General features: G+C 57.2%; 1 protein-coding gene across 2 annotated transcripts in view; it reads left to right on the forward strand.

Moving 5' to 3' along the window:
- The window catches only part of DISP3 (dispatched RND transporter family member 3), a 113,675-nt gene that overhangs the window by 55,810 nt on the left and 42,185 nt on the right, over window positions 1-15,680 (forward strand). For both annotated transcript variants that reach the window (XM_083163438.1, XM_083163439.1), the window contains exons 9-12: window positions 522-683; window positions 7,755-7,916; window positions 11,782-11,904; window positions 14,019-14,155. In XM_083163438.1, the coding sequence (XP_083019564.1) occupies window positions 522-683; window positions 7,755-7,916; window positions 11,782-11,904; window positions 14,019-14,155 (584 nt within the window). The remainder of the gene's footprint in view (window positions 1-521; window positions 684-7,754; window positions 7,917-11,781; window positions 11,905-14,018; window positions 14,156-15,680) is intronic.

Below are 15,680 nucleotides of genomic sequence, written 5' to 3' on the forward strand. Positions count from 1 at the left end.
AAATGCAAGGGGGATAAAGAGAGAGAAAAAGTCCAGACCATTGGCTCCTAACTGCCATGTTACAGGTTGAAAAAAGTCAGTAAGAAGCTGATTGGCTGGACGTTTATCTCTCTTTGGGGCCCATTTACCAAACAATATTTGTGACTACATCACCGAAAACACCTGTTTTTGTGGGTTAGCCGCATATATTAAGTATTACCCAGATGTACTATAGGGGGGGACTGCAGCAGGAATCTCCGATCCCTCCTGCGATCCCCCCTTCACTGCCACCGGCCGCATCCCCCGTAGGTTTCTATGGGGGATGCGAAGCTGCCCGATGTATGAACAACTGGCAGCCCGGCTTCGTAACCCTGGGCTATTGGCATTATGAGATGGCGATAGCCCATTGTAGCCTATGGCTACGGGATCGCACTTCCCCGGTGGCAGTGCGGTCAGCGGGGGGTCAGCGCAGACACATACATGACACACATAAGTCAGGACACGGCAGCCTGTGATCATTGTGTGGTTCTCTCTCCCCCCAGGGGCCACAGAGTTTGGTGACGTGCCTTTGGTGTCTGTGCTCCCAGACCACACAGAACAGAGGACAGATACAGACAGGAGAGATGACGTGATCAGGTGGCTGCATACCGTCCTGCACCATTGTGTCCTGTGGACCAGCGATAAGGGGCGCTACATCACTGCAGGTAAGAGCCGCTTCCTCTGCTGCTGGTCCCCGCCAGTATAGGAGCCGGGACACCAGCAGCACACGTGGGGGGCATGGAGACCTGCTGTAGCCACAGGCCAGCACTGTAGTGTATGCACACGTGGAGTCCGGCTCCTTTACTATGTTACACTTACTGCACCAGAAGTGGGTGCGGGATGGCGTTCCGACAGTCGGGATCACCCGCAGAAGTCACCTTGCAGAGAGACAGCGCCCGGATATATATGGGAAGGGGTGATGCCTCACTAGCCCTCTCCTAACCCTAATACTTCCTGCCCGTCCTCTGTGGCTTTATCTTTGCTGGTTCTTGTAGTACAGCTTCGTAGATCTCCATGTACTTATTTAAATTGGGAAAAAAATAATATATATTAAATAACATTTAAATAAAAGGTTTCCCTAGAGTTCAACGCTGCACTCCCTGAATGCAAGGAAATATCTAGTCCATGGGGATTCACAGTTCTAGTGCTGATCCACCTAAATCAGCTTTCGGTAGCGCAGTGTATACCCCCCACCCCACCACACCACCACAAATCTCCGGTTTGGTGCAATTTTTTCAATTCCTACAAACATCAACCTTGGTAGGTCCATGTTATGGACTTTGGGGAAATTCTGAGAGACGCTGTGGGGTGTTGAGCATGTGCTGTAGATAGGTAGGAGAGCATAGGGAGTGGCGACCTGACCCGGGAGAGGGGAGCGACGTCATGACCCGGGAGAGGGGAGCAGGGATCTGACCTGGGAGCGGGGACCTGACCTGGGAGAGGGGAGCGGGGGCCTGACCCAGGAGGGGGAGCAGGGACCTGACCTGGGAGAGGGGAGCAGGGACCTGACCCGGGAGAGGGGAGTGGGGACCTGATCCGGGAGAGGGGAGCGACGTCATGAACCGGGAGAGGGGAGCGGGGATCTCACCTGGGAGCGGGGATCTGACCTGGGAGAGGGGAGCGGGGGCCTGACCCAGGAGGGGGAGCGGGGACCTGACCTGGGAGAGGGGAGCAGGGACCTGACCCGGGAGCATGAACCTGATCCTTAAGAGCAAGGTCCTGATCCGGGAGGGGGGAACGAGGACCTGACCCGGGAGGGGGGGAACGAGGACCTGATCCGGGAGGGGGGACCTGACTCGGGAGGGGGGAACGGGGAACTGACCCGGGAGGGGGGAGCGGGGACCAGACCCAGGAGAGCAAGGACCTGACCTGGGAGAGGGGAGCGGTGACCTGGGAGGGGGGACCTGACCCAGGAGGGGGGAGCATGGACCTGACCCTTGAGAGCAAGGACCTGACCCGGGAGGGGGGGAGCGAGGGCCTGACCTGGGAGGCGGGTACGAGGACCTGACATGGGGGGGGGGGGGGATGGACAAGGACCTGACCCGGGAGGGGGGACCTGACTCAGGAGGGGGGAGCGGGGACATGACCCGTGAGGGGGGAGCAGGGACCTGACCCAGGAAAGCAAGGATCTGACCCGGCAGAGGGGAGCGGGGACCTAACCCAGGAGAAGGGAGTGGGGACAAGACCAGGAGAGCAAGGACCTGACCCAGGAGAGGGGCGTGGGGACCTGACCCGGAAGAGGGGAACGTGGACCTGACCCAGGAGAGGGGAGCGGGGACCTGACCCGGGAGAGGGGAACGTGGACCTGACCCGGGAGCGTGGGCCTGATCCTTAAGAGCAAGGACCTGACCCGGGAGGGGGGGACCTGACCCAGGAGGGGGGAGCGGGGACCAGACCCAGCAGAGCAAGGACCTGACCCGGGAGAGGGGAGCAGCGACCTGACCCGGGGGGGGGGGGGCGAGGGCCTGACCCGGTAGGGGGGAACGAAGACCTGACCCGGGAGGGGGAACGAGGACCTGACCCAGGAGAGGGGAGCGGGGACCTGACCCGGGAGAGGGGAGAGGGGACCTGACCCGGGGGGGGGGGGGGGGGCGAGGGCCTGACCCGGTAGGGGGGAACGAAGACCTGACCCGGGAGGGGGAACGAGGACCTGACCCAGGAGAGGGGAGCGGGGACCTGACCTGGGAGAGGGGAGCAGGGACCTGACCCGGGAGCGTGAACCTGATCCTTAAGAGCAAGGACCTGACCCGGGAGGGGGGAACGAGGACCTGACCCGGGAGGGGGGGAGCGAGGGCCTGACCTGGGAGGCGGGTACGAGGACCTGACCAGGGGGTTGGGACAAGGACCTGACCCGGGAGGGGGGACCTGACCCGGGAGGGGGGAGCAGGGACATGACCCGGGAGGGGGGAGCAGGGACCTGACCCAGGAAAGCAAGGATCTGACCCGGCAGAGGGGAGCGGGGACCTGACCCGGGAGGGGGGGACCTGACCCGGAAGGGGGGAGCGGGGACCAGACCCAGCAGAGCAAGGACCTGACCTGGGAGAGGGGAGCGGCGACCTGACCCGGGAGAGGGGACCTGACCCCGGGAGGGGGGGGGGGGCGAGGGCCTGACCCGGGAGGGGGGAACGAGGACCTGACCCGGGAGGGGGGGAACGAGGACCTGACCCCGGGGGGGGGGGGGAAGGACCTGACCCGGGAGAGGGGAGCGGGGACCTGACTCGGGAGGGGGGACCTGATCCAGGAGGGGGGAACGGGGACCTGACCCACGAAAGCAAGGATCTGACCCGGGAGAAGGGAGCGGGGACCTGACCCGGGAGAGCAAGGACCTGACCCGGGAGAGCAAGGACCTGACCCAGGAGAGGGGCGCGGGGACCTGACCTGGGAAAGGGGAGCCGGGACCTGACCCGGGAGAGGGGAGCCAGGACCTAACCCAGGAGAGCGGGGGCGGGGACAAGAACCAGGAGAGCAAGGACCTGACCCAGGAGAAGAGAGCGGGGACCTGACCCGGGAGAGCAAGGGCGTGACACGGGAGAGGGGACCTGACCCAGAAGAGGGGAGCAGGGACCTGACCCGGGAAAGGGGAGCCGGGACCTACCCCTGGAGAGCAAGGACCTGACCCGGGAGAGGGGAGCAGGGACCTGACCGGGGAGAGGGGAGCGGGGACCTAAACCGGGAGAGGGGAGCGGGGACCTGACCGGGGAGAGGGGAACGGAGACCTAACCCGGCAGAGGGGAGCGGGGACCTGACCGGGGAGAGGGGACCTGACCCGGGAGAGGGGAGCAAGGACCTGACCCGGGAGAGGGGAGCGGGGACCTGACCCGGGAGAGGGGTAGCTGGGATCTTTCCTGGAGAGCAAGGACCTGACCCAGGAGAGGAGAGCGGGGACCTAACCCGGGAGAGGGGAGCAGGCATCTGACCCGGGAGAGTATAGCAGGGACCTGACCCAGGAGAGGGGAGCAGGCATCTGACCCGGGAGAGGGGAGCGGGGACCTGACCCAGGAGAGTAGAGCAGGGACCTGACCAGGGTGAGGGGAGCGGGGACCTAACCCGGGAGAGTAGAGCAGGGACCTGACCTGGGAGAGGGGAGCAGGCATCTGACCCGGGAGAGGGGAGCGGGGACCTGACCCGGGAGAGGAGAGCGGGGACCTGACCCGGGAGAGGAGAGCGGGGACCTGACCCGGGAGAAGAGAGCGGGCATCTGAATCTGGAGAGGAGAGAGGGCATCTGACCTGGGAGAGGGGAGCGGGACCTGACCCAGGAGGGGGGAGCATGGACCTGACCCTTGAGAGCAAGGACCTGACCCGGGAGGGGGGGAGCGAGGGCCTGACCTGGGAGGCGGGTACGAGGACCTGACCAGGGGGTTGGGACAAGGACCTGACCCGGGAGGGGGGACCTGACCCGGGAGGGGGGAGCAGGGACATGACCCGGGAGGGGGGAGCAGGGACCTGACCCAGGAAAGCAAGGATCTGACCCGGCAGAGGGGAGCGGGGACCTGACCCGGGAGCGTGGGCCTGATCCTTAAGAGCAAGGACCTGACCCGGGAGGGGGGGACCTGACCCGGAAGGGGGGAGCGGGGACCAGACCCAGCAGAGCAAGGACCTGACCCGGGAGAGGGGAGCGGCGACCTGACCCGGGAGAGGGGACCTGACCCGGGAGGGGGGAGCGGGGACCAGACCCAGCAGAGCAAGGACCTGACCTGGGAGAGGGGAGCGGCGACCTGACCCGGGAGAGGGGACCTGACCCCGGGAGGGGGGGGGGGCGAGGGCCTGACCCGGGAGGGGGGAACGAGGACCTGACCCGGGAGGGGGGGAACGAGGACCTGACCCCGGGGGGGGGGGGGAAGGACCTGACCCGGGAGAGGGGAGCGGGGACCTGACTCGGGAGGGGGGACCTGATCCAGGAGGGGGGAACGGGGACCTGACCCACGAAAGCAAGGATCTGACCCGGGAGAAGGGAGCGGGGACCTGACCCGGGAGAGCAAGGACCTGACCCGGGAGAGCAAGGACCTGACCCAGGAGAGGGGCGCGGGGACCTGACCTGGGAAAGGGGAGCCGGGACCTGACCCGGGAGAGGGGAGCCAGGACCTAACCCAGGAGAGCGGGGGCGGGGACAAGAACCAGGAGAGCAAGGACCTGACCCAGGAGAAGAGAGCGGGGACCTGACCCGGGAGAGCAAGGGCATGACACGGGAGAGGGGACCTGACCCAGAAGAGGGGAGCAGGGACCTGACCCGGGAAAGGGGAGCCGGGACCTACCCCTGGAGAGCAAGGACCTGACCCGGGAGAGGGGAGCAGGGACCTGACCGGGGAGAGGGGAGCGGGGACCTAAACCGGGAGAGGGGAGCGGGGACCTGACCGGGGAGAGGGGAACGGAGACCTAACCCGGCAGAGGGGAGCGGGGACCTGACCGGGGAGAGGGGACCTGACCCGGGAGAGGGGAGCAAGGACCTGACCCGGGAGAGGGGAGCGGGGACCTGACCCGGGAGAGGGGTAGCTGGGATCTTTCCTGGAGAGCAAGGACCTGACCCAGGAGAGGAGAGCGGGGACCTAACCCGGGAGAGGGGAGCAGGCATCTGACCCGGGAGAGTATAGCAGGGACCTGACCCAGGAGAGGGGAGCAGGCATCTGACCCGGGAGAGGGGAGCGGGGACCTGACCCAGGAGAGTAGAGCAGGGACCTGACCAGGGTGAGGGGAGCGGGGACCTAACCCGGGAGAGTAGAGCAGGGACCTGACCTGGGAGAGGGGAGCAGGCATCTGACCCGGGAGAGGGGAGCGGGGACCTGACCCGGGAGAGGAGAGCGGGGACCTGACCCGGGAGAGGAGAGCGGGGACCTGACCCGGGAGAAGAGAGCGGGCATCTGAATCTGGAGAGGAGAGAGGGCATCTGACCTGGGAGAGGGGAGCGGGACCTGACCCAGGAGGGGGGAGCATGGACCTGACCCTTGAGAGCAAGGACCTGACCCGGGAGGGGGGGAGCGAGGGCCTGACCTGGGAGGCGGGTACGAGGACCTGACCAGGGGGTTGGGACAAGGACCTGACCCGGGAGGGGGGACCTGACCCGGGAGGGGGGAGCAGGGACATGACCCGGGAGGGGGGAGCAGGGACCTGACCCAGGAAAGCAAGGATCTGACCCGGCAGAGGGGAGCGGGGACCTGACCCGGGAGCGTGGGCCTGATCCTTAAGAGCAAGGACCTGACCCGGGAGGAGGGGACCTGACCCGGGAGGGGGGAGCGGGGACCAGACCCAGCAGAGCAAGGACCTGACCCGGGAGAGGGGAGCGGCGACCTGACCCGGGAGAGGGGACCTGACCCGGGAGGGGGGGGGCGAGGGCCTGACCCGGGGGGGGGGGGAGAGGACCTGACCCGGGAGAGGGGAGCGGGGACCTGACCCACGAAAGCAAGGATCTGACCCGGGAGAAGGGAGCGGGGACCTGACCCGGGAGAGCAAGGACCTGACACGGGAGAGGGGACCTGACCCAGGAGAGGGGAGCAGGGACCTGACCCGGGAAAGGGGAGCCGGGACCTACCCCTGGAGAGCAAGGACCTGACCCGGGAGAGGGGAGCAGGGACCTGACCGGGGAGAGGGGAGCGGGGACCTAAACCGGGAGAGGGGAACGGAGACCTAACCCGGCAGAGGGGAGCGGGGACCTGACCGGGGAGAGGGGACCTGACCCGGGAGAGGGGAGCAAGGACCTGACCCGGGAGAGGGGAGCGGGGACCTGACCCGGGAGAGGGGTAGCTGGGATCTTTCCTGGAGAGCAAGGACCTGACCCAGGAGAGGAGAGCGGGGACCTAACCCGGGAGAGGGGAGCAGGCATCTGACCCGGGAGAGTAGAGCAGGGACCTGACCCGGGAGAGGGGAGCAGGCATCTGACCCGGGAGAGGGGAGCAAGGACCTGACCGGGGAGAGGGGAGCGGGGACCTAAACCGGGAGAGGGGACCTGACCGGGGAGAGGGGAACGGAGACCTAACCCAGCAGAGGGGAGTGGGGACCTGACCGGGGAGAGGGGACCTGACCGGGGAGAGGGGACCTGACCCGGCAGAGGGGAGCAAGGACCTGACCCGGGAGAGGGGAGCGGGGACCTGACCCGGGAGAGGGGTAGCTGGGATCTTTCCTGGAGAGCAAGGACCTGACCCAGGAGAGGAGAGCGGGGACCTAACCCGGGAGAGGGGAGCAGGCATCTGACCCGGGAGAGTAGAGCAGGGACCTGACCCGGGAGAGGGGAGCAGGCATCTGACCCGGGAGAGGGGAGCGGGGACCTGACCCAGGAGAGTAGAGCAGGGACCTGACCAGGGTGAGGGGAACGGGGACCTAACCCGGGAGAGTAGAGCAGGGACCTGACCTGGGAGAGGAGAGCAGGCATCTGACCCGGGAGAGGAGAGCGGGGACCTGACCCAGGAGAGGAGAGCGGGGACCTGACCCGGGAGAGGAGAGCGGGGACCTGACCCGGGAGAAGAGAGCGGGCATCTGAATCTGGAGAGGAGAGAGGGCATCTGACCTGGGAGAGGGGAGCGGGACCTGACCCGGGAGAGGAGAGCGGGCATCTGACCCGGGAGAGGAGAGCGGGGACCTGACCCGGGAGAGGAGAGCGGGCATCTGACCCGGGAGAGGAGAGCGGGGACCTGACCCGGGAGAGGAGAGCGTGGACCTGACCCGGGAGAGGAGAGCGGGCATCTGACCCGGGAGAGGGGAGCGGGGACCTGGCCCAGACCCTGACTGCCTCCCCTTCTCTTCCAGGTGTATTTGTGGTAGTGCTCATCCTCTCAGTGTCCTTTGCGGCTCATCTTCATCCAGCCAGCAGGGCCCCCGTCCTCTTCCGGCCCGACACTAATATACAGCTGCTCCTGGACCTGAAGTATAACCTCAGTGCGGAGGGGATATCCTGCGTCACCTGCTCCGGTAAGTGTCCACTCCCAGCTAAGGGGACACTCAGCCTGTTACTAGCAATATGTGTATATATAATACATGTGTAATATGTAGTATTTGTGTAGTATTTGTGTAATATGTAATATATGTGTAATATGTAGTATTTGTGTATATGTAATATATGTGTAATATGTAGTATTTGTGTAATATGTAGGATTTGTGTAATATGTAGTATTTGTGTATGTGTAATATGCAGTATGTGTGTATATGTGTAATATGTAGTATTTGTGTATATGTAGTATTTGTGTAATATGTAGTAGTATTAGTGTATATGTAGTATTTGTGTAATATGTAGTAGTATTTGTGTATATGTAGTATTTGTGTAATATGTAGTAGTATTTGTGTATATGTAGTATTTGTGTAATATGTAGTAGTATTTGTGTATACTGTATGTGTAATATATGTGTAATATGTAGTATTTGTGTATATATAATATATGTGTAATATGTAGTATTTGTGTAATATGTAGGATTTGTGTATATGTAATATATGTGTGTAATATATGTAGTATTTGTGTATGTGTAATATGTAGTATGTGTGTATATGTGTAATATGTAGTATTTGTGTATATGTAGTATTTGTGTAATATGTAGTAGTATTTGTGTATATGTAGTATTTGTGTAATATGTAGTAGTATTTGTGTATACTGTATGTGTAATATATGTGTAATATGTAATATATGTGTAATATGTAGTATTTGTGTATATGTAATATATGTGTAATATGTAGTATTTGTGTATATTTAATATATGTGTAATATGTAGTAGTATTAGTGTATATGTAGTATTTGTGTAATATGTAGTAGTATTTGTGTATACTGTATGTGTAATATATGTGTAATATGTAATATATGTGTAATATGTAGTATTTGTGTATATGTAATATATGTGTAATATGTTGAATTTGTGTATATGTAATATATGTGCAATATGTAGTATATGTGTATATGTAGTATTTGTGTAATATGTAGTAGTATTTGTGTATACTGTATGTGTAATATATGTGTAATATGTAGTATTTGTGTATATGTAATATATGTGTAATATGTAGTATTTGTGTATATGTAATATATGTGCAATATGTAGTATTTGTGTAACTTGCGTGCCAGAGACATGCATGCACTGGGCACATGCACTCTCTCCCTTGTTCTAGAAGGACAGAGGGGAGTGGTTACTCCTCTGAGTCACAGCCCACCTGGGGGGCCAGGTACCACCCAGGTGCCGGTCTGTCTGGCTAGGGGGAAGGTTTTCCTGCCAGGGAACCAGCTGAACACCTCTAGCCCGCCGACTGGGCACACATTTACCAGCTGTGTTTGGCCCCAGTACAGTGACCCTGCCAGGCTAGGGGCAATTGAGTGCATACAGGGGTGTGGCATGGATGCCGTCTATCCCAGAGGTAATACAACTCACCGATTTGCAGTCTCCTGGCAGTAATTCCACACACCAGCTCCCCCTTAGTAATGCCCCCATTAGTAATGCCACACACCTGCCCCCATTAGTAATGCCACACACCAGCTCCCCCTTAGTAATGCCACACACCAGCTCCCCCTTAGTAATGCCACACATGCCCCTCTCATTTCCACACACTAGCTCCACCTTAGTAATTCCACACACCAGCTCCCCCTTAGTAATTCCACCCACCAGCTCCCACCTTAGTAATTCCACACACCAGCTCCCCCTTAGTAATTCCACACACCTGCTCCCTCTTAGTAATTCCACACACCAGCTCCCACCTTAGTAATTCCACACACCAGCTCCCACCATAGTAATTCCACACACCAGCTCCCCCTTAGTAATGCCACACATGCCCCTCACATTTCCACACACCAGCTCCCACCTTAGTAATTCCACACACCAGTTCCCACCTTAGTAATTCCACACACCAGCTCCCCCTTAGTAATTCCACACACCAGCTCCCACCTTAGTAATTCCACACACTAGCTCCCACCTTAGTAATTCCACACACTAGCTCCCACCTTAGTAATTCCACACACCAGCTCCCCCTTAGTAATTCCACACACCAGCTCCCCCTTAGTAATTCCACACACCAGCTCCCACCTTAGTAATTCCACAAACCTGCTCCCTCTTAGTAATTCCACACACCAGCTCCCCCTTAGTAATTCCACACACCAGCTCCCCCTTAGTAATTCCACACACCAGCTCCCCCTTAGTAATTCCACACACCAGCTGCCACCTTAGTAATGCCACACACCAGCTCCCCCTTAGTAATTCCACACACCAGCTCCCACCTTAGTAATTCCACACACCAGCTCCCCCTTAGTAATTCCACACACCAGCTCCCCCTTAGTAATTCCACACACCAGCTCCCACCTTAGTAATGCCACACACCAGCTCCTCCTTAGTAATTCCACACACCAGCTCCCACCTTAGTAATTCCACACACCAGCTCCCCCTTAGTAATTCCACACACAAGCTCCCCCTTATTAATTCCACACACCAGCTCCCACCTTAGTAATGCCACACACCAGCTCCTCCTTAGTAATTCCACACACCAGCTCCCACCTTAGTAATTCCACACACCAGCTCCCCCTTAGTAATTCCACACACCAGCTCCCCCTTAGTAATTCCACACACCAGCTCCCCCTTAGTAATTCCACACACCAGCTCCCCCTTAGTAATTCCACACACCAGCTCCCACCTTAGTAATGCCACACACCAGCTTCCCCTTAGTAATTCCACACACCAGCTCCCCCTTGGTAATTGCACACACCAGCTCCCATCTTAGTAATGCCACACACCAGCTCCCATCTTAGTAATGCCACACACCAGCTCCCACCTTAGTAATGCCACACACCAGCTCCCCCTTAGTAATTCCACACACCAGCTCCCCCTTAGTAATGCCACACACCAGCTCCCACCTTAGTAATGCCACACACCAGCTCCCACCTTAGTAATGCCACACACCAGCTCCCACCTTAATAATGCCACACACCAGCTCCCACCTTAGTAATTCCACACACCAGCTCCCCCATAGTAATGCCACACACTAGCTCCCACCTTAGTAATTCCACACACCAGCTCCTCCTTAGGTGAGGTCCCCCTTAGGTGAGGTGAGGTCACCTGTAATGTGTACTGCCCTTTGATGTGATCTGGGATGTATACTGCCCTTTGATGTGACCTGTGATGTGTACTGCCTTGTGATGTGTACAATCCTGTGATGTGTACTGCCCTGTGAGGTGACTTTTGTGTAGTACCCTGTGAGGTGACCTGTAATGTGTTCTGCCTTGTGATGTGTACTGCTCTGTGATGTCACCTGTGATGTTATGTGTACTTCTCTGTGATGTCACCCTTGCTAGGGATTTGTACTGCCCTGGGATGTGCCCTGTGAGGTGTACTGCCCTGTGATGTGACCTGTGATATGTACTTCCCTGTGATGTGATCTGTGATGTGTACTGCCTTGTGAGGTGAAGTGATGTGTACTGCCCTGTGATGTGCCCTGTGATGTGTACTGCCCTGTGATGTGCCCTGTGAGGTGTACTGCCCTGTGATGTCACCTGTGATGTGTACTGCCCTGTGATGTCACCTGTGATGTGTACTGCCCTGTGATGTTCCCTGTGAGGTGTACTGCCCTGTGATGTGACCTGTGATATGTACGTCCCTGTGATGTGTACTGCCCTGTAATGTCACCTGTGATGTGTACTGCCCTGTGATGTGTATTGCCCTTTGAGGTGTACTGGCCTGTGATGTGACCTGTGAGGTGTACTGCCCTGTGATGTGCCCTGTGAGGTGTACTGCCCTGTGATGTGTACTGCCCTGTAATGTCACCTGTGATGTGTACTGCCCTGTGATGTCACCTGTGATGTGTTTTTGTCTTACAGGATTGTTCCAGGAGAAACCCCGCAGTCTGCAAAACAACATCCGTACCTCATCAGAGAAGAAGAAGAGAGGGTCCCTGTCAGCCTGGAACAGCAGGACAGCCATGGGCGATGCTGGACATGAAGGTAAGGTCTGCTGCAGTGTTAGTGATCTGAATAATGGCTGCTATGTACCTGGTCTTACAGTGCCACCAATGTGCCCTGCTGTACTCCTCAGGGGGGAGGTGTATGCCGCCAGTGTGCCCTGCTGTCCTCATCAGGGGGGGAGATATATGCCCCCAGTGTGCCCTGCTGTCCTCCTCAGGGGGAGGGTATATGCCCCCAGTGTGCCCTGCTGTCCTCCTCAGGGGGAGGGTATATGCCCCACTGTGCCCCCTGCTGTCCTCCTCAGGGGGGAGAGGTGTATGCCCCATTGTGCCCCCTGCTGTCCTCCTCAGGGGGGAGGTGTATGCCGCCAGTGTGCCCTGCTGTCCTCATCAGGGGGGGAGATATTTGCCCCCAATTTGCCCTGCTGTACTCCTCAGGGGGGAGATATATGCCCACAGTGTGCCCTGCTGTCCTCCTCAGGGGGAGGGTATATGCCCCATTGTGCCCCCTGCTGTCCTCCTCAGGGGGGGAGGTGTATGCCCCCAGTGTGCCCTGCTGCCCTCCACAGGGGGGGGGGGGGTATATGCCCCAGTGTGCCCCCTGTTCTCCTCAGGGGGGGAGGTGTATGCCCCCAGTGTGCTACTGCATTCTGTAATACAGTCCGGCACAGTGCGATGTGTTGCTATGAGTTACTGCATTCTGTATTACAGTCCGGCACAGTGCGATGTGTTGCTATGAGTTACTGCATTCTGTATTACAGTCCGGCACAGTGCAATGTGTTGCTATGAGTTACTGCATTCTGTATTACAGTCCGGCACAGTGCGATGTGTTGATAGGAGTTACTGCATTCTGTATTACAGTCCGGCACAGTGCGATGTGTTGATAGGAGTTACTGCATTCTGTATTACAGTCCGGCACAGTGCGATGTGTTGCTATGAGCTACTGCATTCTGTATTACAGTCCGGCACAGTGCGATGTGTTGCTATGAGTTAATGCATTCTGTATTACAGTCCGGCACAGTGCGTTGTGTTGCTATGAGTTACTGCATTCTGTACTACAGTCCGGCACAGTGCAATGTGTTGCTATGAGTTACTGCATTCTGTATTACAGTCCGGCACAGTGTGATGTGTTGCTATGAGTTACTTCATTCTGTATTACAGTCCGGCACAGTGCGTTGTGTTGCTATGAGTTACTGCATTCTGTACTACAGTCCGGCACAGTGCAATGTGTTGCTAGGAGTTACTGCATTCTGTATTAGTCTGGCACAGTGCGATGTGTTGATCGGAGTTACTGTATTCTGTATTACAGTCCGGCACAGTGCGATGTGTTGCTATGAGTTAATGCATTCTTTATTACAGTCCCGCACAGTGCGATGTGTTGCTATGAGTTAATGCATTCTGTATTACAGTCCGGCACAGTGCGATGTGTTGCTATGAGTTACTGCATTCTGTATTACAGTCCGGCACAGTGCGATGTGTTGCTATGAGTTAATGCATTCTGTATTACAGTCCGGCACAGTGCGATGTGTTGCTAGGAGTTACTTCATTCTGTATTACAGTCCGGCACAGTGCGATGTGCTGCTAGGAGTTACTGTATTCTGTATTACAGTCCGGCACAGTGCGATGTGCTGCTAGGAGTTACTGCATTCTGTATTACAGTCCGGCACAGTGCTATGTGTTGCTAGGAGTTACTGCATTCTGTATTACAGTCCGGCACAGTGCGATGTGTTGCTAGGAGTTACTGCATTCTGTATTACAGTCAGGCACAGTGCGATGTGTTGCTAGGAGTTACTGCATACTGTATTACAGTCCGGCACAGTGCTATGTGTTCCTAGGAGTTACTGCATACAGTATTACAGTCCGGCACAGTGCGATGTGTTGCTAGCAGTTACTGCATTCTGTATTACAGTCCGGCACAGTGCCATGTTTTGCTAGCAGTTACTGCATTCTGTATTACAGTCCGGCACAGTGCGATGTGTTGCTATGAGTTACTGCATTCTGTATTACAGTCCGACACAGTGCGATGTGTTGCTAGCAGTTACTGCATTCTGTATTACAGTCCGGCACAGTGCGATGTGTTGCTATGAGTTACTGCATACTGTAGGGCTGTTTCCTAGTAAGTTTCATCTGATCTATGTTTTTTTATCTGTTCAGATCCGCAGAGATCGGTCTATGTTACCAGATGTAAGTGGCAGAGACGGACTACAATATACAGACTGTCCTTTAATGCGACTGCTCCCACCCCCTGGCTGACATCACTGCCTGGGGACGATGACATCACCTCCTTCCAGGTAAGACAGCCAGTGTTGGTGACATCACAGCTGTATAACAGTACAGGGGGGACTTACAGGAGATACAGCTGTATAACGGTATAGGGGGGACTTACAGGAGATACCGCTGTATAACGGTATAGGGGGGACTGGTGATACAGCTGTATAACGGTATAGGGGGACTTACTGTATGTGATGTCAGCACCAGGCTGGATATACCTGTATTAGGGGAGGGTGTGTGACATCAGCACCATGCCGGATATACCTGTATTAGGGGAGGGTGTATGACGTCAGCACCAGGCCGTATATACCTGTATTAGGGGAGGGTGTCTGACGTCAGCTCCAGGCCGGATATACCTGTATTAGGGGAGGGTGTGCCTGTATTAGGGGAGGGTGTGGGATGTCAGCACCAGGCCGGATATGCCTGTATTAGGGGAGGGTGTGTGACGTCAGCTCCAGGCCGGATATACCTGTATTAGGGGAGGGTGTGTGACGTCAGCACCATGCCGGATATACCTGTATTAGGGGAGGGTGTGGGATGTCAGCACCAGGCCGGATATGCCTGTATTAGGGGAGGTGTGTGATGTGAGGCCGGATATGCTATTTTCCATCTCACCGGTGACTAAGTCTCTGGTTATGCCAGGGTTGCCGACCCTCCCGGAATTTCCGGGAGTCTCCCGAAAATCGGGTCCCCCTCCCGGCCCCCCGGAAGGGTGGGCAACCTTCCCGGATTCAGGGGGGGCCCCCGCTGACCCCCGGATCGCGGCATTAAAATGCCGCAATCCTCGGGTCTCAGAGGAGGGGGCGGAGCTAAAACGGCACAATCGTGTCATTTTAGCCCCGCCCCCTCCACGGAGATCCGTGAATTAGCTGCTTTACCAGCATGGGCGGGGCTTAGTGATGTCACTCGCAAAGCCCCGCCCCCTGAGTGGCTTCTGAATCTCGGCAACCCTGGGTTATGCTGAGCCTGCGATGACTGGTGTTCAGTGTAATAATCATTGGATGGTGAGACTGTTACGATGGGATGGATTTGTAGCCGTACAGCGAGCACAATGATTTGCACAATGATTTCACAGTAGCGGGGTGGCGGCCTAATTGAATGCAGGCCGGTCTGAATTGCTTCCATACTGTATATTATGTAAACACAGTTACTGGTTCCCTGTCAGTGGAACATTCGCCTCTCCCGGTGCCCAGCAGCTGGTTAGGATGGCATTCCTATTACCCGGCTGCCCAGTACATGCCATATGAGGCACAAGGTGTTGTGCAGAGCGGTTTGGGGTAACAAGATTCTACACAGCGATTTCTCATTACCAGAGAGTGATATGTTTTTAGCACAGATATAATGGCGACCGCCGGTGGTCTCATTACCCTCACTCTGCTCCAGGCGGCAGATCATTACCTCACACAGAGCTGCGTCTCCCTCCTGTGTTGTGCACAACTACTTATTAGGCATCTCAAGCAGTGCGGATTATCCGGAATATTCTAGGGCAGGAAGATGTGACACTGTGATAAAGGTTCTCACAGTGCTTTTAGCAGCTGGCGTGTT

Source organism: Crinia signifera, chromosome 19 (genome assembly GCF_055691185.1).
Source record: "Crinia signifera chromosome 19, ASM5569118v1, whole genome shotgun sequence".
Taxonomy (NCBI): Eukaryota; Metazoa; Chordata; class Amphibia; order Anura; family Myobatrachidae; genus Crinia; species Crinia signifera.